The 25,153-nt window shown below is 39.9% G+C and overlaps 1 protein-coding gene across 9 annotated transcripts in view; it reads left to right on the top strand.

Annotated features, from left to right (window-relative positions):
* The window catches only part of ADGRB1 (adhesion G protein-coupled receptor B1), a 4,264,735-nt gene that overhangs the window by 2,721,289 nt on the left and 1,518,293 nt on the right, over nt 1-25,153 (top strand). For all 9 annotated transcript variants that reach the window (XM_044067288.1, XM_044067286.1, XM_044067290.1 and 6 more), the window contains one exon: nt 10,112-10,155. In XM_044067288.1, coding sequence (XP_043923223.1) covers nt 10,112-10,155 — 44 coding nt within the window. The remainder of the gene's footprint in view (nt 1-10,111; nt 10,156-25,153) is intronic.

Here is a 25,153-nt window from a genome sequence, read left to right as displayed (position 1 = left end):
AGCACCACCACCGCAGTACATCAGTAACATATCTAAGTATGATTGCAAATTCATTTTTATAAGACTCATTGCTCCTACTACTGTTGAAACTATCTGAATATCCTTCTTCCACATTGCCTTCATTTCTGCTTGCAAATCCTTGTATTTTATGACTTTGTGTCTCTGTACATGAGACACTGTTGTCACTGAGTGTAGCAATTTTGATGATCAATGCTACTTTTGTCTTCTTTTCATGGACTACTATATCTGTTTTTCTGAACTGTTGGTAATGACTGATCCCATGTAATATAAACTTCATAATTTTCTGTAATGCTTTGTGTCTCATGCGTCCAGTGTTTTTCAGCTACTTCAATATTATAATGTTTGCACAATCCCCAGTTCAATAGTCTTGCCACTTTATTATGCCTTTCAGTATACAGTCCTTCTGCTATTAGTATATCACAACCAGCAACAAGATGTGCAACTGTTTCCAATTCTGTTGTACAAAACCTACATTTGCCTGTTTCTCCCACATGTTCATTGGACTTAATAAGCCAATGTGTATGTAGTCCACTATCTTGGGCCACCTATATTAACCTATACTGGATATTGTAAGAGTAGAGAGATGGTAAGAAAGTTTATGAATGTAAGGTCAAAATAAGTTTAGTGGGAGGTATACTGATAGACAACCACACTAATACAGTGTATAGAGCTGTATAGTTCAAATTATCCAAACATAGCACTACAATAACTACAAAATAAAATCATTACTTAGTAAACATTTATTGAATTAAGCAGTACGTAAAAAGAGTGTTATATATATATCGAAAGACCAGCAGCTGACATTAACATACATACTTGTTAAAGGGCAGAGGATCAACATATATAAAGGTTATCTGACTTGAACAAAACCAATACAAATTCAACACACTGCTAAGGTCTTTTCATTGTTCTACACAGTCTTAGAACAAATAGAAATGCAAAAACACATGACACATACCTGCACTGTAAAGGAAGGTGGTGACTGATTGGAAGTGGAGATCAAAGAGTGGGGACATTTATCAATACATTCTACTACAGTGACCCTCTCACCCTTAGGTCAATTATTACATAGAGCAATCAGTTTATAGCCAGTACAAAGCTATTAGGAAAGATGCACAAAGTAGAACAGGTTTTCTTTCATTTACTGAATTCAGAAATTTAGAAGCTAGGGAGACTAAGTAACTGGAGTTTATAGTGTAATCTATTGGTCAAGAGAAAGGACAGTACACAAGTTAGTAAGTAGCCTTAAAGTGCAAGGGCTACTCATTTTTTTGGAATGTCACAGCTTTTTCTGGCAAAGGGTAGTAATGTACCTGACTTGTTAAAGTTAATACACAGCAAGTCTCTTCACTTTAAACTTGCTTACATTGCGCAATTAAAAAATTCTCACTGAAAACTTTCGGGAGTTGGTCCTTGTAGTACAGCTCCTACAGTATCAACATCAGGGTTGGATGTAGTGACCACAGGTTATTGTGCAATGACAAAATTCTCAGTGAAAACTTTTAGTAGTTGGTCCTTGTAGCAGAGCTTCTGCAGTTTTGGGCTCAGGGTTGGATGTAGTAACCACAGGCTATTGCACAATGACAATATTCTCAGTGAAAACTTTCAGGAGTTTTAATTGAAGCAGATTTTTGCTAGTGAAAGAATTTAACATTATAGTTTACAAACTCCCGAATGTGTGTAACACAAGACACACAAGGAAGACTTCTTTGCAGTGTAGAAATGATGACAGTTCTATATGTCTATTTAGAAAAGCAGTACTTTTCAAAACATGTTACTCTTTATGTGATTTTTGCCTTATAAATTTCATTTGTAAGTTCAACTGCAGTTAAACGGGCCTTTTCTGTGACTTTGTTAGGAATGTACTGCATATGTAGTTTACTTAATACTGCAGTCTAAATATTTACTGCAGTACAAACTGAGCAGAGTTTCAGAATGAGTTGTTTCAGCTTGCCTTTGAAATGCATTATTTTGCAGCAAAATTAGAGTTGTGTAACTGTTATCAATACTTCTGTTCAGGTCTGAACTCTTGATATGTTGTACTGTCAAGGAATACGGAAATCTGTTTTTAGATGTAAGTTCTACTTTAATACAGGCTGGAGTAGGCCAGATGTCCCTGAAAAAAAAGTAGTTGCGAATCAAATCAGAGTGAAAGTATTGAAGTTACAGTACTCATAATTAACCACATTGCAGAAGATAGAGTTGCTGCAGAATCTGAAGTAGTTTACTCCATTTGGTCTTCAACCTATGAGAATACGGATCCATATTGGATCCAAGCCAGAAAAGATTACTAGCATCAGCTCCAAGCTCCATACACATCCACTGCCTTCCACCCCCAGATCTCGTTTGCCGAGATTTGTAAAACATCGTGTCTCTAGAGCTCCAACTAGCAGGGTGATTCTGACTGTAAGTTTTTCAAAATTTTCTGTTACTTTTAGCCGTTTCAGGTTAGTATAGGTACCCTTTCTCCCCTCCCATCGCTTTGGCGTCAAGTGTAGGTTTGTAGTTGTAGTTAGTTTAGAGTAGTTTGCCTGTGGTGCCCTTCCCCCCTTAGTCAGTCTAGTGTGGTGAGTGGGTGTGTGTTATTAGTCTAAAGAAAGAAAGTGTTTGGTCTGTCTTTTTCTTTTTTTAAGGCTTCTTGCTTGATAGTATGGCTGAAAAGCTTATCTTTAACCGCTGCACAGAGTGTGGTTATAAGCTCTCCCCAGTGGATGGCCACACTCTGTGTGTGTTGTGCTTATGTGAGGCCCACCTTAATGTGGAGTGCTCCATTTGTGCAGGGTTCAATCCCCGAGCTTTGAAAGATAGAAAGGCCAAGTTGGCCCTCAAAGGTCTTCTGCCTGCCACTGAACCTCCTTCCTCATCTTTGGCTTCAGTCACAGTGGCTGCTGTGACTGCCTTTCCCGCTTCTCTCCCTCTGGCTTCCCCTCCCTTCCTGTCTGGGACTCAATCTCCTGCACCTAAGCCTGTGGTACCAGAGCAGAGGAGAGGTAGAGAACGGGAGAGATAGTTGAAGATGAATGAAAAGAAGAAGAGATCCCAGGATCTCTCGTCCCCGAGCAAGTCTGCACAGATCCATTACTCCCCTTGGCTCCGGTCTCTGAGGTTCTCCCCAGAACCAGAGGAGGCACGTTCAATCTCCTGGGCCTCTGTTCCTCAACTGGCCAGGCCAGATTCTGTGGCCTCGTCTCTGTCAACCCGTTCTTTATTGGACATGGATCTGGATAAGATGAGGAGGTGCTTTATCCGTACACAGATCCAGATGGGGGGGGCTCTTGCCAGCCCCCCCTCCCTCAGGAGGGGGAAGCTCACTTCCCTTTTTTCAGCCCATTTCTTCTTCCCCGATCCGACCTTTGGCTTCGGAGTTCTTTGATCCGAGGTTGGCCTTGGTCAGGGGGTCAGCACCGACAGTCCTTGCATCCTCGACACCGACAGCTGCTTGGAGAATGTTGGATCCGACCAGTTCAGATCCGAGCCATTCTCGGAGCTGGAGCCTGGGTGTTGGATCCAAGGGAGTGGAACCTTTTCCATCAGCTCTGACATTGTTGGGCCAGGTTCCTGCCCTCAGTGCTCTGTCCACTTTGGATCTGGCACAGATTCTTGCTTCGGATCCGGGGAGACTGGCCTCCTTATTAGCTTCCCAGGAGGTCCGCTCTCCTTTGGCATTCGATGTGGTAGAATGGGTCCTCTCCATCAGATTGAGGCCCGTGACTGCCGCCTTGGACTCTGCCCAGACCCCCTCGGTTCTGTCTTTGGTCCCCATTGTCTTACCAGAGGGACAGCCTGTGCCCAAAGAGCCCCGGACAGTTCCTCCAGTGGAACAGATGGCTTGCGAGCTCTCCCCGGAGAGCCCCACAGGAGATGTGCCTCGCAAGCATACATGCAAGAGGAGGCACTTGGACTCCCCTGAGTCCCTAACCGAGGACACAGACTTAGATTATGGGGAGGGCTCCCCAAGATCACCTCCCAACGATGTCTCCTTTGGAGACAGCATGGAGAGCCTGCGCCAACGGGGAAGTTGGTCTGCCCCCCAAGCCCTGCTCTGATGAGTCTGTGTTTATGGAGGCTTTTGGCATGGACCTGTCTATGTCTTGGGTGTCCCCTCCTGCAGAAACTTTATTGAATTTGATCACCTCGTGGGCGTGGAAGGAACCAGATACCATGGAGCCAATCCTCAAGTGCCCCAATAAGGTTCTGAGTCCCCCTACTATCAGGCCTTCCTGAAACAAGGACTCCAAAGTGGATGCCATGGTGGTAGCAGCAGCCATGAAGAAGGAACTATCTCAGGAAATTTCTTTGGTACACCCTCCTGACTGAGAGTTATGGATGATGGACCTCCTAGGGAAGCAGACGTATGCTTCAGCTACCTTTTCAATAAGGGCACTGAACTACTTGGCCCATGTCACGAGACTCCAACGTGACATAGTGAAGGAGCTGGGGGAGTCTCCACCCAAGTCCATGTTGCAGGAGGACAAGGCTTCATTCTCTGCGAAAATAGCCACTATGAGAGCAGTATCAAATACGTCCATATGACTCCTCTCCCATGCTATGGAAGGAGCAGCTAGGGTGGCTGGGTCCAGCGTGTCCATGAGGCGTAATGCCTGGCTCAGGTTGTGCCAATTCATGGAACCCTTTAAGGCGTCCTTTGCCAATGCCCCTTAAGACGGCTCGACTCTTTTCGGTAAGAACGTCAAGAAGATACTAGTCCAGAGTGAGAAGGATGGGAAGACACTGTCTGCCATCAGGATCCACTTCTCTAACCCACAAACATCCTTTTCCTGGAATCAGAGAGGGCAAAGGAAGATGTGGTTCCGGAAGTCTCAGTATTCCCAGTGCACTCAGGGCTCTTCTTCCCCTAGAGGCAGAGGGGAACAGAATGGACACTGGCCCAAAGGCTGAGGGGTTCCGAAAAACTTTGGATCTTGAGAACCATTCTGGGACAGACCCGGGCAGCAGCCCTGAGGGGTTGCTCGGCTGCTCTACTCTGGAGGCAGTCGGAGGATTATTGTCCTTGCACAAAGCGGAATAGGAGTCTATAACAACAGACCGCTGGGTGCTTCAAATCATATCCAGAGGATATTCTATCCCCTTTGTGGGTTCCCCCATAACTCCCAAACACCTCCCGGATGTTCCACCCATGCAAAGGGAGGCAGCAGCACAGGAAATTTCCAAGCTGCTAGGAAACTGAGCCATCAAAACTGTCCCCCCGATCAGTCTGGATTGGGCTTCTACTCCAGGTTCTTTTTGGTGTCATAGAAAATGGGGGACTTAAGGCCCATCCTGGACCTCTCTACCCTGAACCTGTCATTTGCCAAAGAAAAGTTCTGGATGGTCTAACTACAGTCCATCATGCCATACCTGCAAGAGAGCGACTGGATGTGCTCGTTAGATCTCCAGGATGCTTACTATCACATAAAAATGCACAGAAGCACCAGGAGGTTCTTCCACTTCCGGCTAGGGGCCAATCATTATCAATTTCGAGTCCTACCCTTTGGTCTCACCGCAGCCCCCATGGTGATTACCAAAGTGATGGTGGTTGTAGTGGCTCACATGAGGCTTCAGGGGATTCAGGTCTATCCGTACCTGGATGATTGGCTCCTCACTGCTCCCACCAGGCGTCTACTTTCCCAAACCAGAGATTACTTTGTGAAACTTGCCCTGAGTTTGGGTACCACAATCAACACAGTCAAGTCTCTACTAGAGCCTGTACAGGTGATAGATTACATTGGTGCCAGGATAGACACACTACAGTGCAAAGTGTTCCTGACAACGTAGAGAGTTCAAAACCTCTGGATTCATGTCTCCCTAATTTACCGTTCTCACCTTCCGACAGCGGAATCAGTGTTGAGGGCCCTAGGCTCAATGGCGGTGACCATAACTCTCCTTCCATTTGCTCGGCTACACATGTGGATTCTTCGGTGGACTCTAGTGGTTCAGTGGTCCCTGTTGGATTTACCACTAACCTATCCTATCCGCATGAGTCAAGTGTGTCAGTCGTCCCTCATATGGTGGATGAGCACTCTGGACATTTTGGAGGGGCGATACTTTGTTCCAGCCCCGGCCCAAACCACAGTGACCACAGATGCCTACCAACTCGAGGGGGCATTGTTTGGGCAGGACGGTCCAAGGCCTGTGTTTCCCCCATAGAGACCAGCTTGCATATCAATGTCCTAGAGATGAGGGCGGTTCTTCTAGCATTGCAGGCCCTTCATGCCTTTTTTCCTCTGGGGCTGATGGCCATTCAGTCAGACAACATGTGAGTAGTCTGGTATATCCACAAACAGGGTGGGACCAGATCTTATCCCCTTTGTCGCGAGGCCATGAGAGTGTGGAAATGGGCGATCTCCACTGGTCATTTTCTCATCGCAACACACATTTCAGGACGGTCCAACATTCTAGCGGACAGACTAAGTCAGACCATTCTAATCCCTTACAAGTAATCTCTGAATCTATCAGTAGCAGAACAGATCTTCACCGAGTGGGGTCAAGCTTGCTGTGATCTCTTCGCATCTCATTCCAACGCGAAGTGCAGCAGGTTTTTTGCTCTGAACCCCCCACTGGGTGAGTCCCCCAGAGATGGTCTAGTTCATGTTTGGCCTCCTGGTCATCTGTATGCTTACCCTCCAGTTCCTCTCATCCTGAGGTTTCTGCAGAAAGCTTGCCAACTGGGGAGCAAGGTGATCCTCATTGTCCCATTCTGACCTCGCCAGATAATGGTTTCCCTTCATTTGGTTTCACCTTCTGGCTCCACCTTGGATCCTAGCTCCCATTCAGGACCTGATTTCACATCCATCGGGGGTGTATTGTTTGAGTCTGGACAGCCTGAAGCTCACGGGTTGGCTGCTCCAGTTCCCGTGATTGATAGGACTCCCAAACTTTCCTCCTCAGTTAAGTCTACTTTGGTAGCTGCTCATAAGTCTTCTACCAGAAAGATTTATCGCATCAAATGGAAATGTTTTTCTTTCTGGGCCTCTCAGAGGAGTTTGGATACTTTTACGGCTCCAATTTCCACCATTCTTGATTTTCTAGCTGATATTTTCCAGCATGGAGCTAGTTCTTCTACTGTCAAGGTTCAGTTGGCTGCCATTTCTCATTTTCATGAGGGTGAGAATTCTGCATCCTTGGCATCTTCTAGACTGTGTAAAGCCTTTATTAAAGGCACTTTTTGCTGCACCCTCCCAGCCAAAGATCCTGTCCCCCTGTGGGACCTTACTATGGTTCTCCAAGCTCTGGTCGCTCCGCCTTTCGAGCCTTCCGCAACTGCAGATCTAAAATTTCTATGATGTAAAACAGATTTTTTGGTGGCTATTACCTCTGCTAGATGGGTTTCGGAATTACAGGCCTTGTCCATAAAATTTCTGTACATGATTTTTCATAAAGATAGAGTTTCCCTTTGAACCAACCCATCTTTTCGTCCTAAGGTGGTGTCACCAGTCAATATCAATTCTTTTCCAATTTTACCAACAGGCTGGAATACAAACTACATATGTTGGATGTTCATAGACAGTTATGATTATATTTACACAGGACAAAAAATTTTCGTAAATCTGATCAATTGTTTATTTTATTCTATAGACCCTTTTTGGGCAAACCTATTTCCAAGGTCACTGTAGCTAGATAGATTTCTTCATGCATCCTGCAGGTCTATAAGGACAAAGGCATGTCTCCTCCAAGTCAGGTTAAAGGACATTCCACTAGGTCCATGGCTACGTCTGCAGCTTTCTGGTCTAGGGTGTCTTTGGATGACATTTGCTCTGCAGCTACTTGGTCCTCATCTCATACATTTCCCATTACAAATTGGATTTGACATCTAGAAGAAGAGCATCCTTTGGCTTTGCAGTGCTCCGAAATATCCTTCCATGAGGGCCTCCCAAGAGTTTAGTAGCTGGGGACTCTGTCCCACAGGTTGAAGACCAAATTAAGTAAACTACTTTAGATAAAGAAGTTATGTACTCACCATGATGTTCCATCTGAGTAGTTGTATTTCATTCGTCTTCAACCGTCCCTACCTCCTTCCCCCAGATCTTGGCGCATGTTCAGCCTACGGGCTGTAGTATAGGTCACAAGTATGTTATCAGGTCGGGTTCTAAGTATAAGTTCTGCAAACTCGATCTGGGGATGGAAGACAGTGGTAAGGTGAGGAGTCTGGAGCTCGGAGCTGATTCTAGTAATCTTTGTCGGCTCGGATCCGATATGGATCTGTATTCCCACAGGTTGAAGACAAATGAAGTAGAACTACTCAGATAGAACGTTATGGTGAGTACATAACTTCTTTTTTTAGAACATTGTTTTAACCTCTACTACATAATGTCCAGTGCAGTGTAATAAACTTAATATTAAATATCTGTCCATTTACTGGACATTCATATGAGCATCTGTTACTACAATGTACTGTTATTTTGTTGATCAGTCTTTGTCTTGTAGTGAACAGTGTAGGTTTGGCACTTTTTAGAAACTATCTTTGCTTTCATTCTTTGTTTTGAAAGAATATTAGAGGATGCAAAATGAATCATTACTGTAGCAGAATAAAGAAAAGAATCATGTATTTATTTTGGTTCTGTCTGGTCACTGGAGCAGTTGATTTGGTCACCTGAGTGCCTTTTTCTCTGCAGTGGCTCTCCTCACAAGCTTGAACTCCTCCTCTGTCCCATAACCCCTTTCAGCATGGAGATACTCCTGATCTCGTTGCTGCCACTGACGCTTCTACATCTCTTATTCAAGCTTGGGCAAGCAAAGGTGACTTTCTGTTGTTATTTACAGACAAGTGACTTTTTTGTTAAATTTCTAGTCAGGATAATCACAGTAAGCAGTCAGTTTCTGCTCTTTACTTCTTTTAAACAGTCAGAAGTTAATTTCAAACATTTTTCTCATCTTCTACTTTTCTCTTCTTATTCCATACCTGTTCCTTATTGAAAAACTAAGTAAAAAGTCTTAGACTTTGTGGGTTGCTCATCTTACTAACTTAGTTTAAGTAGTTTACTTATTTAACCTACATTCTTTGTTTTGTTGTGCTAATTATTTGTGCCTTTTTCCTCTCTCTGTTAAGCAAGGTTTGAATGTGTAAAGTTATCCTTTCTAAATCATTGCGTGATTGCATTTTTTACCTTTATACTTCTGCAGGGAAGCCATTGAATATCCAGTCAACTGCATAGTCTGTTAGGGCTCAGGTTACTTCAGTTTTCTTTCTTCATAACCTATCATTGCAGGGCATTGCAGCAGCTGCTACATGGTCAGTCTTACATAAATTTGCTAAGCATTACAGTTTGAGTACTTGTTCCATAGCCCATGCCCCCTCTGGAGCCACCATTTTCAAAGGTTTGTGGGCTTAGCCACCCCCCCCCCCCATTTATCTGGGGATTCTGTTCCACTGTTCTAGTGTCTGGGAACGACCATAACAAATACATAAGTTATGTATTTACCAAAGCAATATATTTATCTGGTCCCTGTCTAGACACTGGAACAACTTGCTCATCTTCCCCCATCCAGTTCAACCAGAGTAGCCTGAAGGAATCTTTAAGATCTAGTTCAATTTCCAGGAATCCTATTCTAATATGGATCTTAAATTAATTGTATGTGAATTGTATATCATTATTAGGAGAATATTGCATGTGGCATTATACAAGCTCTTGCATGAGGCTAGTATCTCCTTGCAGCAAGGACTTATGGAAAAGAGGAGGAGCAGTTTGAGCTTGTAAGGGAAGTCGATACTGAGAAAAAGTCACCAAGGCGACTAGTCCAGCTGTTCCAGTTGGCCATATAAACTCTGTTGCTCTGATAAGTACAAAACCTAACATTTCCTAACACTTTCATTGTGAATCCTTCCACTGACATTCAAAATTTATACGTATAAACACATCAGTCTCTGATTGTACAGTTAACTGTATTAGGAGAGGATTTATTTCTTACTACAGATATGATATTTATCCAAGAACTTCTATTCATGCAGGTAGTAAACAGAATAATTTAGAAGTTGCACTCCATTATTTAAGTTATAGGCCCTTGATTTTCCAACATTATAAGCCTAACATCATCTGTACTGTTTTAAAAATATGTTGCCTTCCTAAAAATAACCTAGTTCCTTCTTTTTCAGGCAACAATAAATCAGACATGCATTCTTTGGGATGAAACCGACATGTAAGTTATACCAATTCTTTTGAATGCTTGTGTAAAACAGTTTATCAAAATATTGTCCCTGCTGTTGGTGACCAGTCATGGTAAAGTCAATGAATTCAGACAGGCAAAGGACCAGCACGGCATAAAAATAATCACATTTATTCAAATAAATCATTAAATTGGTAATTACATTTTGACATATGCTGCTGCTTTTAACTGTTTAAATTTTTACAATTTTTTTAGCATGCTGATTTTTCATAAAAACTGACAGAGTATCTTAAAATTTACTGTTGTATATTGAATGAGATTTTGATGCCTAAAGTTTTATGTAGCATGATAGAACCTGCAAGACTGTATTGATGCATTTAACACACTTGACTTTCTAATTTGAGTAATTACCAATTAAAGATTTTAGGATGTGATTGGACAAGGTGTTTTTTAAAAAAGGGGAGTTTGTGAGAGCATTTTATGTCTAATGAAGCGTACTGGTACTACGAGGAAGTGTTTGCACTCTTTATATGTCCTTTGTTTGAATACATGTGATTATTTTTATGCCATGCTGGTCCTTTGAGTGTCTGAATTCATTGGATTACTTTTCTGGAGTCAGGATTGGACTTTATCTGGTACAGTGTTTTGATTTTGCTGCTAGTCATGGTACATTGTAGAATTCTTCTGTCAAAAAGTATTTGTCAAAAATAGTCAAGCTACTTTGTAGAATTTCTTACTCACCACTCTCACCACTGTCATTTATTTTAAAGAATTTTTATTGTTGCTGAATGATTTGAATTCGTACTTATGAGCTTAAACTGCATGTATACAGAGTTTTTACCATTTTTTTACTTCAAATAAGTGGTGTGACAGTTAATCTGAGGACTATATTTTTACTGAACACGTAATGATGGCTTCTTTGTTTTTCCGATTTTCTTATTATGGTATTTATGTTTTGATTAAGTGAGTTGAGCACTTTTTGAGGATTATTATCAGTTATGACTCATGATGTAGTCAGCCGTAATGTAAATTCCAAGGTGTCAACAATTGCACTACATGGCTAACAATACACAGAAATCCTCAGACCCAGTAAACAGTCACTCTTAAGTGTTTTTTTAGGGGCATGATTCCATGCATCCCTTCCACTAAGGGAATTCACACCTAGCCCCCCCCCCCGCCTTACTTAAGTATACCAAACTCAGAAATAACAATAACTTGGGGAAAAGAGAATGTTTTCAGCATTCCCTTTTCATTAATCTTGAATTGCTAGAGTTCACTAGAACAGTGTCAGTGGTGCAACAGGTAGCACACTTGCTTTTGGTGCAGATGGCTGTGGGTTCTTTTCCTACAGCAGATATATAGATTACTGACACTGCAGTGCAGCATAAAGGGGGTGTTGCACTTCTAAGTATGTCATCTTTTACAAGCAATGTTAAACTGAGGCCCTATCTGCTTGAGTTGGTGGTAGCGCAGGTGTATGTAAAAGATCTCATGGCACCTATTGAAAAGTGCAGTGGAAGCTCCCCAACGCCCTGACCAAATTTCCCCTAATATTATAAATACCACCTTGGGTGTCCACTGAAAAGAGGCTACTATCCTAGTGGGACTAACCCAGTCAACAAAGAATAAACAAAAAAAAAAAATAAATAAATAAATTAGTTGTGAAAACTGTTTAAAGGTTCATAGGTAAGTACTAAGCTAGCTGCCCTTGAACACATGGGCATTTTCCCTTTTGTGCTCAAAGTAACCTATCCCATTCTGTTATAGATTTGATTTACCCTTCCCATGGTTGATAATTATATGTTACCCTTAATGTGAATAACTAGGATGATACCATATATAATTTGAGGAAACCCATACATTGGGTAAAGCATTTAGGAGCTGCCTTGGTCCATTAGTAGTATTGGGGCAGTTCTGGGGTACATTTTCTGTTTCCCATCCACATATCTAAATTGAGCTTGAAAATGGACAGGAGTGGAACTGTGTATGGACAGGAGTGGAACTGTGTTTTATGTGGATGGGGAGTCTGTTCCACAACAGCAGTATCTTCTGCGAGATATACCTGTCCCTCCAAACCATTCTATTGATGTTGCAGAAGAGGTTTAGATCCCTGGACTGAGTATTTCTGATGGCATTTGATTTGTTGGTGTGCAGTACATCCATCAGTATTGGATTTCCCTTCTAAATCTTAAAAGTAACATTAAGCAATGTAATTTGTATATTAAACAATGTCAGTTGTTTTGATGCTAAAATGTGTCAGATGTTTATATCTTTCCAGTCTGATGTTATCTTTGTTTGTCTATTCCTCAAATGATGGATCTCAGATATGACATCAGATCCATTCCAGATCTGGTTTGCCACTTTAGCAATAAGACACCGTCACTGTTAGCTTGAGTTTAGGATAGTGAGATAAGTGAATTATCAGTTTTCTTATCTATTCTTATACCTTTTTCTTCGTGTTCTCTTTCCTCCTCATTCATAAAAATAATGGTTTATATACAGTGTTAAATAATTTAGTAGTTGTGTTAAAGTACAGTAGTTTTTTCTTGAGTCCTTCTGCCCTTTTCAGACTTTCTCATTACCTTTTTGGTATTATTCTTCATTAACTTTGCTGGTATTTCTTTCCTTTTCTTAGGGTATTATTGTTACCATTGTTGGTATATTTTCTTGTGTAGCATCTTTTTCCTACAGATGTATATATTTACATTTTTTGAGATGACCGGTAAACTTTTCAGTTTAAGAAGTGTGCCACTTGCGGGCATATAGAACCTTAATTCTGACAGCCACAAAGAATGTGTGTGTTGCCTTGGCCCAACTCACCTCAACACAGAGTGTGACAATTGTGCTAGTTTTAACAACCGGGCCTTGTTGAGAGAAAAAATTAATTTATCTTGAAAGGACTTGTTTCTTCTTCTACCTCTGGAACCCCATCCTTCTCTAAGAGAATTTCGGGAGAAGCTCAAGACCAACACAAGGAATCAAGAAAGCAATTATCTGACCACTGTCCTCCTGCACCTTCCTCAGCCTCCATTCCACCAGAGAAGACTCCTAAGATGTCAGATCCATCTATTTCCTCAGTTACAACTTAGATTTCAGATTCGTCCTCCCGGTTGGATCTGATCTGATCTAAGCCTAAGTCATTTAAAATTCTTGCTGGGTTATTTCCAGAACCAGTAACATCAAAACTTCATTCTCCATTTTTGCAGGATACTTTTAGAAGTGTTTCCTATTCACCTTCCACTTCATCCTCCCTCAGGTCATCTAGGAGCCTTCCTGAAGTGGAGGTGGATAGCATGATAAGAACCCAGATACAGTTTGTTATTATTCCGGACCTGTGTCTCATCAGAAATGTTAGCCTCCCTACTACACAGCTCCAACCTGTGACTACTGCTCCAATCAGTCCAGTGATTTCAGAGATTCTGGACCCAAGAATTTTGAGTATATCTGTGTTGGATCAGAAGACCTGGCTATCCTCAACTCTGACACCTTTTTTTAATACAAACCAAGAAAAAACACTGCTAGCAGTAGGAAAAAGTCAACCCACCTCTAGAAAATTAATTATATTCATTTATTCACAGGTAATTCCAAGATAAAAAAATCAGATTGAGCACTTTCAACTAACATATAACAGGGACTTCATCAGAATAAAGGAGTCCCCCATTTTGGCGAAAAACATGAACAATGCACTTTACAAACATTCCACCACATGTATTTGTTTCTCCAGTTTTACTTTTGCTATATTAGAGCGAGTCATGCCAAACTCTAAGGAGGGTGACTATATAAGTTTTATCAAGGAGAGAGAGGTAAAATGGCAAATAAGATTACAAGCTGGGCAAGAACCAGGTCTTAATGACGTTATCTCTTTCAAACCCATTCTCATCAGAAAATCTATTATGTAAATGTTTTGAAAAAAAATGTTAATAGATATTTTAAGCAACAATAAACAAAATTGTTGTTTTAGGGTATTATTTTTAAGAATATGATTTTTATATTCAACAGTATTATCAGTATGTGTTTTTAGGATGGTGCCTTTAAAACTCTTTACATAATTGTGATGACATAGGTTCATAGTTTAGTACTAAGCTAACTGCCCTTGCGAGCCATTTTAAGCCTAGCTAATTATCCCTTGTGAGACTCAAACCCTGCACCTTGTGTTTGTAAGGCAAACACCTTAGTCAATAAGCCACCCTCCCAACCATGGGATTAATTATTATTGTATGTAAGTGTGCCAGAATGGTCGAGTACTTTATTCTGATGAAGTCCCTGTTATATGGGGTATGAAAACACTCAATCTGATTTTTTATGTTGGAATTATGTAAGAATAAAAGAATATAATGAATTTTCTAGAGGTGGGCTGACTTTTTCCTGCTGCTAACAGTGTTTTGTCTTGGTTTGAAATTGTGGCTGAACAATGTGATCGTGTTTTTGGTACCTTTTTTGATACAGATAGCTCCAACCCTGTCAGATCCAGATTGATCTTGGATCTGTGGTGTTGGCGTTGGATCGCAGGGACTAGGACTGACTCCAGTTTTCTCAGAGCTGTCCCTCTCCCTTGGAGTTTTAGCATTAGACAGCTTGGCTCTGACTTCTGCTTCAAGTCTGGAATGGGGGGGGGGTAATCTGGCTTTGTCCTTTACAGGTTTCTTCAGGTCCAGAGAGGGCCGGGATCAATTCTCCCTTGGTTCAGCTTTTGAGGTAGTGGAGAGGGCTTTCTCTGCTTCTAGGGTAAAGAAATCCGTGCCTCCCTCAGGTTCACCCCAAATGTGACTGCCTTCAGTGGAAGCTAGGTCTTTTGATCTTGTCCCATTGGGACAACCAGTCTGGTAAAGCCTTGAGATTGTCCTCATTCAGGATTCAGTGGGTACTTCTGAGTCCTCTCTGGAGCCTCCCACTGAAAAGCCCTCTCAGAAGTGGATATGTAAGAGGAGACACCTAGACTCTCCAGAAGCATCTTTAACGAAAGACATGGACTTTGATGATGGGGAAGGTTCCCCTGTTTTACCCCTTGAGGATGTCTCATTTGGTGAAATACTCAAACGTCTGAGACAGAAATGTGGCTGGTCTTCCGACTACCGCACCTTTCCAAGAGGAGTCTGTGTTTCTTGAAGCTTTTCAAACCACCTCAACTACGACTTGGGTACTCCTGTTGGAAGATGAGATGGTAGACCTTATCTCCTACTGGGTCTGGAAGTATCCTGGTGTTACAGGCCCATTCTCAAGCACCTTTACATGTACCTTGTAGCACCCATATATAGGTCTCATTGGAGCAAGGGTCCTCCACTGGATGCTATGGTGGTTGCAGCAACCAGTAAAAAAGAGCTTGTGGAACAGAGTTCTTCTGTCCATCCCCCTAACAGGGAATCTAGGGTGTTGGACAGATATGGAAAGCATATTTATGCTTCACTGACCTTTGTTGTCAGGTCTCTGACTTATTTGGCACATGTGAAGAGATTTCAGAGGGAATTCATCAAACAATTGTCAAATACCCTCTCTGAGTTCATGTCTGCAGAGGACAAAAAGACAGTTTCTTTGTAAGTGGCTACCCTTCAGTCCCTATCCGATTCTTCCATGAAGCTGATTTCTTATGCCCCACAGGGAGCATCTAGAATAGCAGATTCAGGCAAAACCAGCAAGAAGCGAGTTTGGATTGTCTTTGTAATTTTTTGGAACCCTTCAAGTTTTCTTTCATTAATACCTCATTTTGATGGATCCACATTGTAAAGTCCCAAGGTAGAGGAAAACTCTCTTCAGGAATGAACAAGATGGGAAGACTTTGTCTGCCATTGGAATCTGTTTTTCTACCCCTCAACGGACCTTCTGCTGAAGCCATAGAGTTGGCAGAAATTGGGATTCAGAAAATCACAAGGGTTTCCCCAGGACTCCTATGGAGGTAGATCCCCTTGCAGCAGAGGGAGGAACTCTAACATAAGACACCATACCCATGACAGAGGTGGTCCACAACTTCAGGGCTTCAGAAGACCCTTCTCTGAGAAGCTTTTTCAACATCCCTGAAGGGTTACCCAACTGCGGCACTCTGGAGGCAGTTGGGTGTGCATATCTTTACACCCAGAAGCCTAAATAGCCATTACCAAAGACACTCAGGTGCAGAGTATAATATCCTTTTAGCACCAAAAAAGACAGGGAACCTCAGACCAATGTTGGATCTCAGCAATCTAAATCACTGTGTAAAACATTCATAGTTCTGAATGGTCGCATTTCAGTCCATCCTACCACTGCTAAGGAAAGACGATTGTATGTGCTCCATAGATCTCCAGGACACATACTTCCATAGCAAGATACACAGGCATTTTATTAGATATCTACATTTCCACTTGGGGGCCAGTCACTGCCAGTTCAAAGCACTACCCTTCAGTCTCAACACAGCCCCCAAGGTGTTCACCAAATGCATGACAGTGGTTGCATCTCATCTGAGACTGCACATATTCCAGGTGTTTCCTTATCTAGACAACTGGCTCCTTTCTGCTTCCACCTGACCTCTACTTATTCAGGACAGGGACTACTTGCTCCATCTATGTCTTCATCTTAGTATTACCTTAAATTAAAACAAGTCACAGCTCTCCCTGATGCAGTTCCTGGAGTTCATTGCCACCAGACTAGATACCAGGTCTCAAACAGTAACTCTGTTACAGACAAGAGTGCACTCTTTTTGAAGAGAAGCATTATACTTTCTTTCTCTTCATTCTTCTTCTGCCAAATTAATCTTAACAACTGTTGGGGATGATGGAAGTGCCAATAGTTCTAGTACCATTGGCTTGCTTTCACATGAGAGTCTTAAAGTGGACCCTAGCAATATAATGGTCCATCAGACATTATCCACTGATGATACTAATTTGCATTACAAACATCTGCAGGCATCTCATAGCATGGTTGTTACATGCACTAGAAGTCATTCAGGGCTACCCTTTTTCTTTGCCCATGCCCAAAGCCACAGTAACAATGGATGCTTCCCAACTAGGATGGGGGGGGGGCATTATTTGTGGAAGACAGACCCAGGCATATGGTCCCAGACAGAGGCCATTCTTCACATCAAAATCCTAGAAATAAGAGCATTCCTATTAGAAATTGCAGGCCTTTCAAGATGTTCTCCCTCTAGGGATGATTGCTATTCAGACAGAGAACATTTCTGTGGTCTGGTACATCAGCAAATGGGGAGATCCTGATCCTACCCACTATGCAGGGATGCAATGTGAATCTGGCAATGGGTAATTTCTTCCTTCCACTTTCTCTTGGCAATGCACATTCCTTGGAAAACCAACATGTTAGCAGACAAATTGAGCAGGTTCATCTTACTTTCGTGAGTGGTCTCTCAATCAAACAGAAGCAGAAATGATATTTCACCAGTGGGGAAAACCATGTTGCAACCTATTTGCCCCCCCCTTCCAGTACCAAGTGCAGCAGGTATTTGTCCCAATTCGCCCAGAGTGGAAGTCACCAGAGACTCTCTAGTTCATGATTGGCCCTATGATATACTTTATGCCTTCCCTCCAACTCTTCACATGCCATAGTTTATTCAGAAAGCATTATGGTGGAAGAGCAGGTTATACTCATTGCCCCATTCTGGCCTCAACGTATGTGGTATACCTTCCTGTAGCCTCCTCTAGTTCACCTACCCTGGGTGCTGGATCCCATTCAGGATCTTTTGTCTCACCCATCTGGCCTGCCTCTACAGGACATGAAATCTCTCAAGCTGACTGCAGGGTTTCTTCACTTCCAGTCATGACTGGAAATTTCAGGCTTTCTTCCCTTGTTCACCACATCCTTATGTCATCCCAGAAGGCCTCTACCAGGAAGATTTACAAGAGCAAGTGGAAAAAATTTTTAGTCTGAACCAAAAAGAGACATCTAGATTTGAGCACCAGTTCCAGCTATTCTTTTCGATATGGATGAGTATGCTACTTCTTTTGGGCAAGAAAATCCTGAATGTTTTCCACTATGCCTGCTGATTGTCCTTCCACAAGGCTTCCTAGTCAAAAGTCAGAGAGAAAGTGTGGGAGGGAGCCACAGCTTTTGGAAGCTGGATGCTTGTTGTGTCGTATGCAAGACACAACCCATATAGTATAAAGGCTATTGTAGTACTGAGGAATTTGAACATGTATTGTAATGGGTAAATGCAACTTACACAACTGTATTTTGCACAGCAAAGCACTGCAGAAAAACAGAATGGAGAAAGTGGTATGACAATAAATGCATACCAAACTGTGACAGTCCTGACAACATCAGACTATGAGCAGTTGACATGTCATATAAACTTGCTGATTAGAAACTAAACTATGATACCATCGGGGGAGCTGGCCCATTAGTCCAGTATATATTCTGGTACAGCCACAATTTCCTAACAGTAGGAGCCACTACAGCAGCCAAAGTAAAAGTGTTCATAAAACAAAGACATCAAGGAAATATAGTGCATGTGCAGGCTGATGGAATGAAAAATGAGCCCTCAAGTGAATTAAACCCATGACATTCATACTGAAATTTTCCATACTAGTGCAGTAGCAAAGGAAGCCACCAAAGCAGTCAAAGTAAAAAATTGCCATAAAATACACATATCCTGTAATATTCCTCCCTATTGAAACATTGTTCATAATGTTGAGTGCCCACAACCAAAAAAAAAAAAAAAAAGATTGAGAATTCAGCAAAAGACCAAATCTCAAAGAATGCTGTTCTTTAAATTTCTTTTTGAAGGGAAAATGCCCACTGTGTGGGCCCCACTCACCACTCTTCTTGAATTTATATTTACCAACTTTGATATTACCATACCTCGGTGAAAACAGAATAGTACAGTAAATGTCAGTCTCAGACTTAGTATGCATAAGCCCATTCTTTCAGCCATTTCGTCTACATGTTTGTGACTCACTTTAGAGTGTCCCAACATTTCAAATGATTATAGAGAAATTTAGCATTTGTGTAGACTGATGGCAAGAAGCAGAAGTTAGGCCTCAAGAGAACTGATGCACATTGACAGAATGGATACTGAACACTGGAAAATTGCAAGCCCCCATGGGAGGCAAACACCCAACACAGTAAAAATAATTTCATGAGTATACTGCACCATTGAAACAGTTAGAATAAAGGCGTCCACTTAATTGCATTTTACATTTGTCATCCCAGAAGGTCTCTACCAGTCATGCTTAGCTTATTTGCACAACTGATGACAGTACTGTTTGCCCATATCAAGTAGTTTTCATCATTTTTGCCATAAGATGAGAAGTGTCATTTCTCTGTAATTATAGCTGGCTATTAACATTGCCCTCTGCAAACTGTTGTACAACATATGACCACAGAAAAATATATTTTTGTAAGTCCTTTGTGACCATGTGTGTTATCTATTTGTGGCCAGATTATATGTCAGAAATAGGAGTATAGGACAGAGGTGAAAAATGGGAAGACAGTAAAGGGGTGGAACATAATGTGAGCAAATAAAAAATGAGTAGGCTGGAGGCAGGATAGGAGCATAATTCTCAATTTCTTGCATTTAATGATAAGGTACGACACACATCCAATAACTATTTCAGATCATACACCAATAAAAATGACGATAAAAATGCAGGTTAATTAAATAAAAATGAGAAACTTTTGCTTTGCCACCTACCCGTTCAACAGTTGAATTTAATGGAAATTATTTGAGAGTTATTAAGAAGATAGAAGTATCTTCAGAAGTAATAGCTAGTGAGTAGGATACAGTTTATAGAGTAGATGTAAACAAGAAAGAGATATGGTTAAGAAGTAATAGAAATTAGAAGTGTTGACAAAGGTTAACCTATTGCAGAATAAGGGGAATCTCACAGAACAAGAAGAGGTACAAATGCAGAGTGCTAAAGAGAAAATAAAGGAATAGCTGGATAATATGCATGAGTTCAGAAAGATTGTTGTTAAGCAACTATAAAACTGTTTAGCACAATGACTTTGGTAACAGAAAGTAGAAAGGATCAGTGACAAACTTAGAAAGCCTATAAAAATAACTGGAGATCCTGTAGCGGTATTAGAGGTATTTGGAAGTTTTATAAAGCAAAGAAATGGAAAATCAGGAAAGGCACAAATGTAAATATTTATGAGAGACTTGATTATGTCAGGGTTGGAGGTAGGTGAGGTTCAACAGTTAACAGTTAAGTTAGAAGAGATGAGATAAAACAGTGGTGTATAATCAATCTTCAGGAAAGTCTCAAAGAACAGATGGTATTCCTGTATACGTTTATTAGGAAGGAAGAAAGTGATAATGATCTGGAAGATTTTGTTTAAAGGTATTTTAAAAGCAGGGAAAGCACTAACTTCTTGGAAGAATACTGTGGTGGTTGTATTATCTAAGGACAGTTAAGTCTCATTATACCCAGCTTCATACAGACCCATTTCAATTTTAAACCATGATTGTAAATTATTTACGTCTATACTAGCTAACAGAATGGCAAAGGTATTGCCAAAATTGATAGATATTATAGATACGGATAAATGTGGTTTCATGGAGGGGAGGCAGACATTTTACAATATTAAAAGAACAATGATAATCCAGATGGAAACACAATGTAAGAAAATATCACTGTTGTTTGGTGAGTTTTGATGCAGGGAGATATTCAACAGAGCAAACTGGGATTTTATTTTTTTTCAAACACCTTTATTGATTGATTACTTGTGACACAGGCAAATTTGCATTCATATAAAAGTAATCAAACTGTATTAACATAGACATTATACTTCACATATATTGCTTTAAACTAAGCAATATTACACAATTTATTCAATTCCTGCTTTTTTTAAACAAGAAGCATCTTTATTAAACCATCACTTATGACATAGGCAATCATACATTTATATTAATGAAAACACAAGCCTAGTTGCAAGCATTTTATATCACAAACCATACTGACACACTCCTAGTTGCAAACATTATACATCACTCATAATCTGCCCAATTTAGAGCAATGAAAGCATTTGTATTCCCTAATAAAATATTAAGGTTAATTAGGTGGATAACTGAAGGACTGGAAGCAGGAATTAAAGCAGGACACTTCCCCTTTGTTAAGTTGTGTTTGAAAAGGGGAACCAGGCAGGGGAGTCCTCTTTCTCTTTTATTATTTGCTTTGCATTTTGAAACCATTGGTAAAGGAAATAAGGGCTCGGAAATACAATGATATAATTGGAATAGTAATCAAGAAAAGTTGGCTTTATTTGTCGATGATCTTATTTTGTACCTGATAAATTCAGAAATACATCTCAGTGTTGTAGAACATACTGAGACAAATTCAAGTAATTTTGGGATACAAAATTAATGAAGATAAAACAAAGGCTAAAGCCATAAGTTAAGTACCCATACACATATGGAGACATGATTAGATGAAGTATTTAAGAGTATGGATTGAAAAGGCTTCTGTTTTGCCAGTTAACGATATGAGAGAAGAGACCAAACAAAAAGGTAATATAAAATCTTAGAAACTGGAAGCTCTTGATAATGTATATGGATAGTAAGATCCAAGTAGTGAAACTGTTTTTATTCCCTTTAGTTTTATGTATGGTCAGGCATATTTTTATCTACCAGAGGAGACCTTATGGATAATAACTAATAAGGAGTTGAAGGAATTTATCCAGGAGGAGATGAGGGCAAGAGTTAAGTGGGATAAATTGATCCTTCCAAAAGAACAAGGTGGTTTAGGATTATCTGATTTGAAGGGATATTTTACAGTTACACAGTTAAGGCTGATATACATAACACAAGCACATGGTTATAACTCAGAATGGAAACCGTTGATGATAGTGAAGAAAAATATTAGTTGGGCATTTAAAATATTGCATGATAACTATAAGAATCAACAAGAGGAGGTTAGAAAAGATTAGAAAGAGGGACTGGAAATGCAATTCTCAAGAGAACATGAGAGGACATAATATGTATGACTCCCAAGTATGTAACAATGTCTAGAAATTTAGAATCTTCGCTTGCAAGTGTTTGCATAGGTATTTGTATATCCAAAGCAGACTTCAAAGAACTTTTTCCTCAAATGGATAGCAAATGTTAGAGGTGTGATTGGGAAGAAAGAGGTAACTGAGAACATATGTTCTAGGAATATAACGAGTAAGCAGATTGTAAGAATTCCCTACTGAGTACTGTGTCAGAAATATTTGGTGAGCAAATGGCTCTAACTAAGGAAATTATTTTTTGAGCTGGGACACAGGATCTGAATTGCATATACATAGTAAGGACTTATTAAGTTTAATTCTTTTGGCTGCCAAAAAACAATTACTATAAAATGGAAATCAAAATCTAGGATCTGTAGAAGAGGGAAGGAGCAAATTACATAGAAATAAATGGAAATTGTGGGAACTATACATGCAATCAACCTGTTTGTCACAGTATTACCTTTGGAGAGGGGGCTAATCAAAAAGCCATTCTCACATGCATTCTAAGATAAGAGCAGGTAAACTGCAGGAGCTATTTATCAGGGCAGCAAATTAATGCTTGTGGCCAATGATGCTAATTCAGTTTTGACAATAATACAGCTGTACATAAACATAAGAAACATGCTGATCACATAATAAATATGTCAAGTACAGGCAGTAGACAAGGGACATACATATCTTTTGTAGATTGTGAAATGCCCAGCTAAGTAATAATTATGGTTAGCACGTGGACCTTGTAGTTATGCATTGATACTGCTGGGTTGAAGCATATACTCAGCCATGACTTTTTTGAGGGGGTGTTGAATCCACAGCCATCTTAACAATCTCAATGTACATAGACTTATCATCATGAGCCATGTGTCTGCCTATACAGAAGGAGGCATGCAGACACACACTTCTAACATGGCACAGTCATACTAATTCTGTTAAGGTATGCCAGTATTGAATGATGACGTACTGCAGTATAAACATTATGCAGACTTATTTTAAATGGCTGCAACTGCTGTTATGCAAACAGCACATTCTTCACAACAGCAGGTATACTTTTCCCAGTGCTCTTTTAAGATTATGTAATTTGCTCCAGTACATCTCCCTTTTCCTTTCAATCTCAGCAGGGAATGAGACATAAACAGAGCATAATATAATACTGAATGGTGGCATGCATTGTCAGGTTATTGGTTTACCAAAAATATGATATGCTTACAGTGTAGGGCATAATGTAATACTGTTTAAAAATTACAAAACTGTTCCGCTTAGGCAAAAAAAACAACTCGCCGCTCTTTATTAAAAACAATGTTTAAACTTCTTCAGAAAATGGCAAACATCAGCATACTATTAAGCATTTGCTTATATAAGAAGCAGTTAATGGGTGCCCGCCAAAATTCAAAACAGTAAAAAATTTCTTAAAGTCACAGTTCTGCTTTGAAGCATAAACTTATATATTGAACATGAAAACATATTTGTGTTGTTTAAATATTAAGTTGATATTGAATTATATTTTTAATTATATTTTTAATTAAAATTTCCTGGGTTAGATGTTATTTTATTATCTACGTTTATAAGATTAACTATAAAATAGAATACAAATAAAAAATGAATATTAGACGTCTTGAAAGTACATTCTTAATAAGTAATAAAACATCCTAATGATTCATTTTTAGTAATAAGACCTTAGAAATGTGCAGCGACTTAAGCAAAACAATCGCTAATAGAACAGCTGTCATGAATAATTCATACTATTACTTAAAATTAAACATTTTTATACATAAACTCAAACACTAGCTCATCTATAATAATTGGAATTGATTATTAACTGGTATTGATTTAAAAAATGTTTTTTCATATATATAGTTATACTTAAACCCAAAGAATAATCCAACTTACGAACCAGCTAGATATGAATTTATAATTTAATACGTCTTAAATGTCAATATTTATCAAGATTAAATTAAATTAAATTAAATTGAATTAATATTTTATCACAAAATTGTTCACTTTATGCAGCACTTTATGTGTAGATATTATACATATTATTATAATAAATATGTTCTACCCTATTTTCTTATGTTTATAAATATACTGGTAATCTATGATTATATACGATTGACTATCTTTCTAAGCTTCTTTGTTTTAACAAGCTCATAATTGAGCATTTTTCATTCAGGCCTGGATAGGTGAAGGCGTTCAATTTAATTTGCCATAGCAATTCACTTTTCTCTAATAGTAAGTTGAATGGACCCCCTCTCATATCTTGCTTAAGTTGATAAATAACTTTAAAGAAAAATTTATGATTAGGGTATTCAATAACGTGTCTTGCTAGAGCATTATCTTCTTTTTGTAGGTTGATACTTCTCAGATGCTCATGCACCCTATCTCTTAGCCTCCGCTCCATTTTTCCAATATAAAAACAGGGGCAACATTGACAGGAGGCTAAATATACTATTCCTTTAGAATTACAATTAAATTTCCCTTTTATATGGACTTTATAACCATTGATAATTGATGATATTCCTGGAGACATATACAGACAGTAAGGGCAATTTCCACATTGTCCCATCCCTCTGTTCATTATTGGTGGTTTATTATTTTGATACTTTTGCAAGATATTTTTAAGATTGGGGCCCTTCTTACAAATAATTTTGGGCATCGGGCCTAACTTACAAATTAATGCATGATCATCATTGAGGATATTCCAGTTTTTCAGTATTATCTCCTTGATACTACTGAAGTCCATAGAGAACCTTAATATACACGCTGCACTGTAGTTTTCACTGTTTGATCATCCTCTTACAATTATTTGCCCTTCATAGGTGTTTTGAGCGCCTTCATTTGAGATGATAACACATTTCCGCTTTAATATGGGAATAAAATAACCAAGTTGTCTTTTTGTTTTAACTTCTTCTAGTATGGGATCCCGTTCAAATCCTGCCTTCTTTTAAACCTCATTTCTCCTCTGCATATATTGATTCCACACGTCCCATTTTTTTCCTGTGCAGTTTGCTCCTACCCTTTTCTAAAGATCACAATTCCAGTTGTTTTATCTCTGCTGCTATCTTCGCTACTTCTAGTAAAGTTGGATCTGATGTTGTAGTCTTCATTCCTCCTCATGGTATGGTCTCGGATCCGA

The sequence above is a fragment of the Protopterus annectens genome, chromosome 3.part1, assembly GCF_019279795.1.
Source record: "Protopterus annectens isolate FY-2018-M chromosome 3.part1, PAN1.0, whole genome shotgun sequence".
NCBI classification, from domain to species: Eukaryota; Metazoa; Chordata; order Ceratodontiformes; family Protopteridae; genus Protopterus; species Protopterus annectens.
This window is presented reverse-complemented; position numbering and strand designations above follow the sequence as displayed.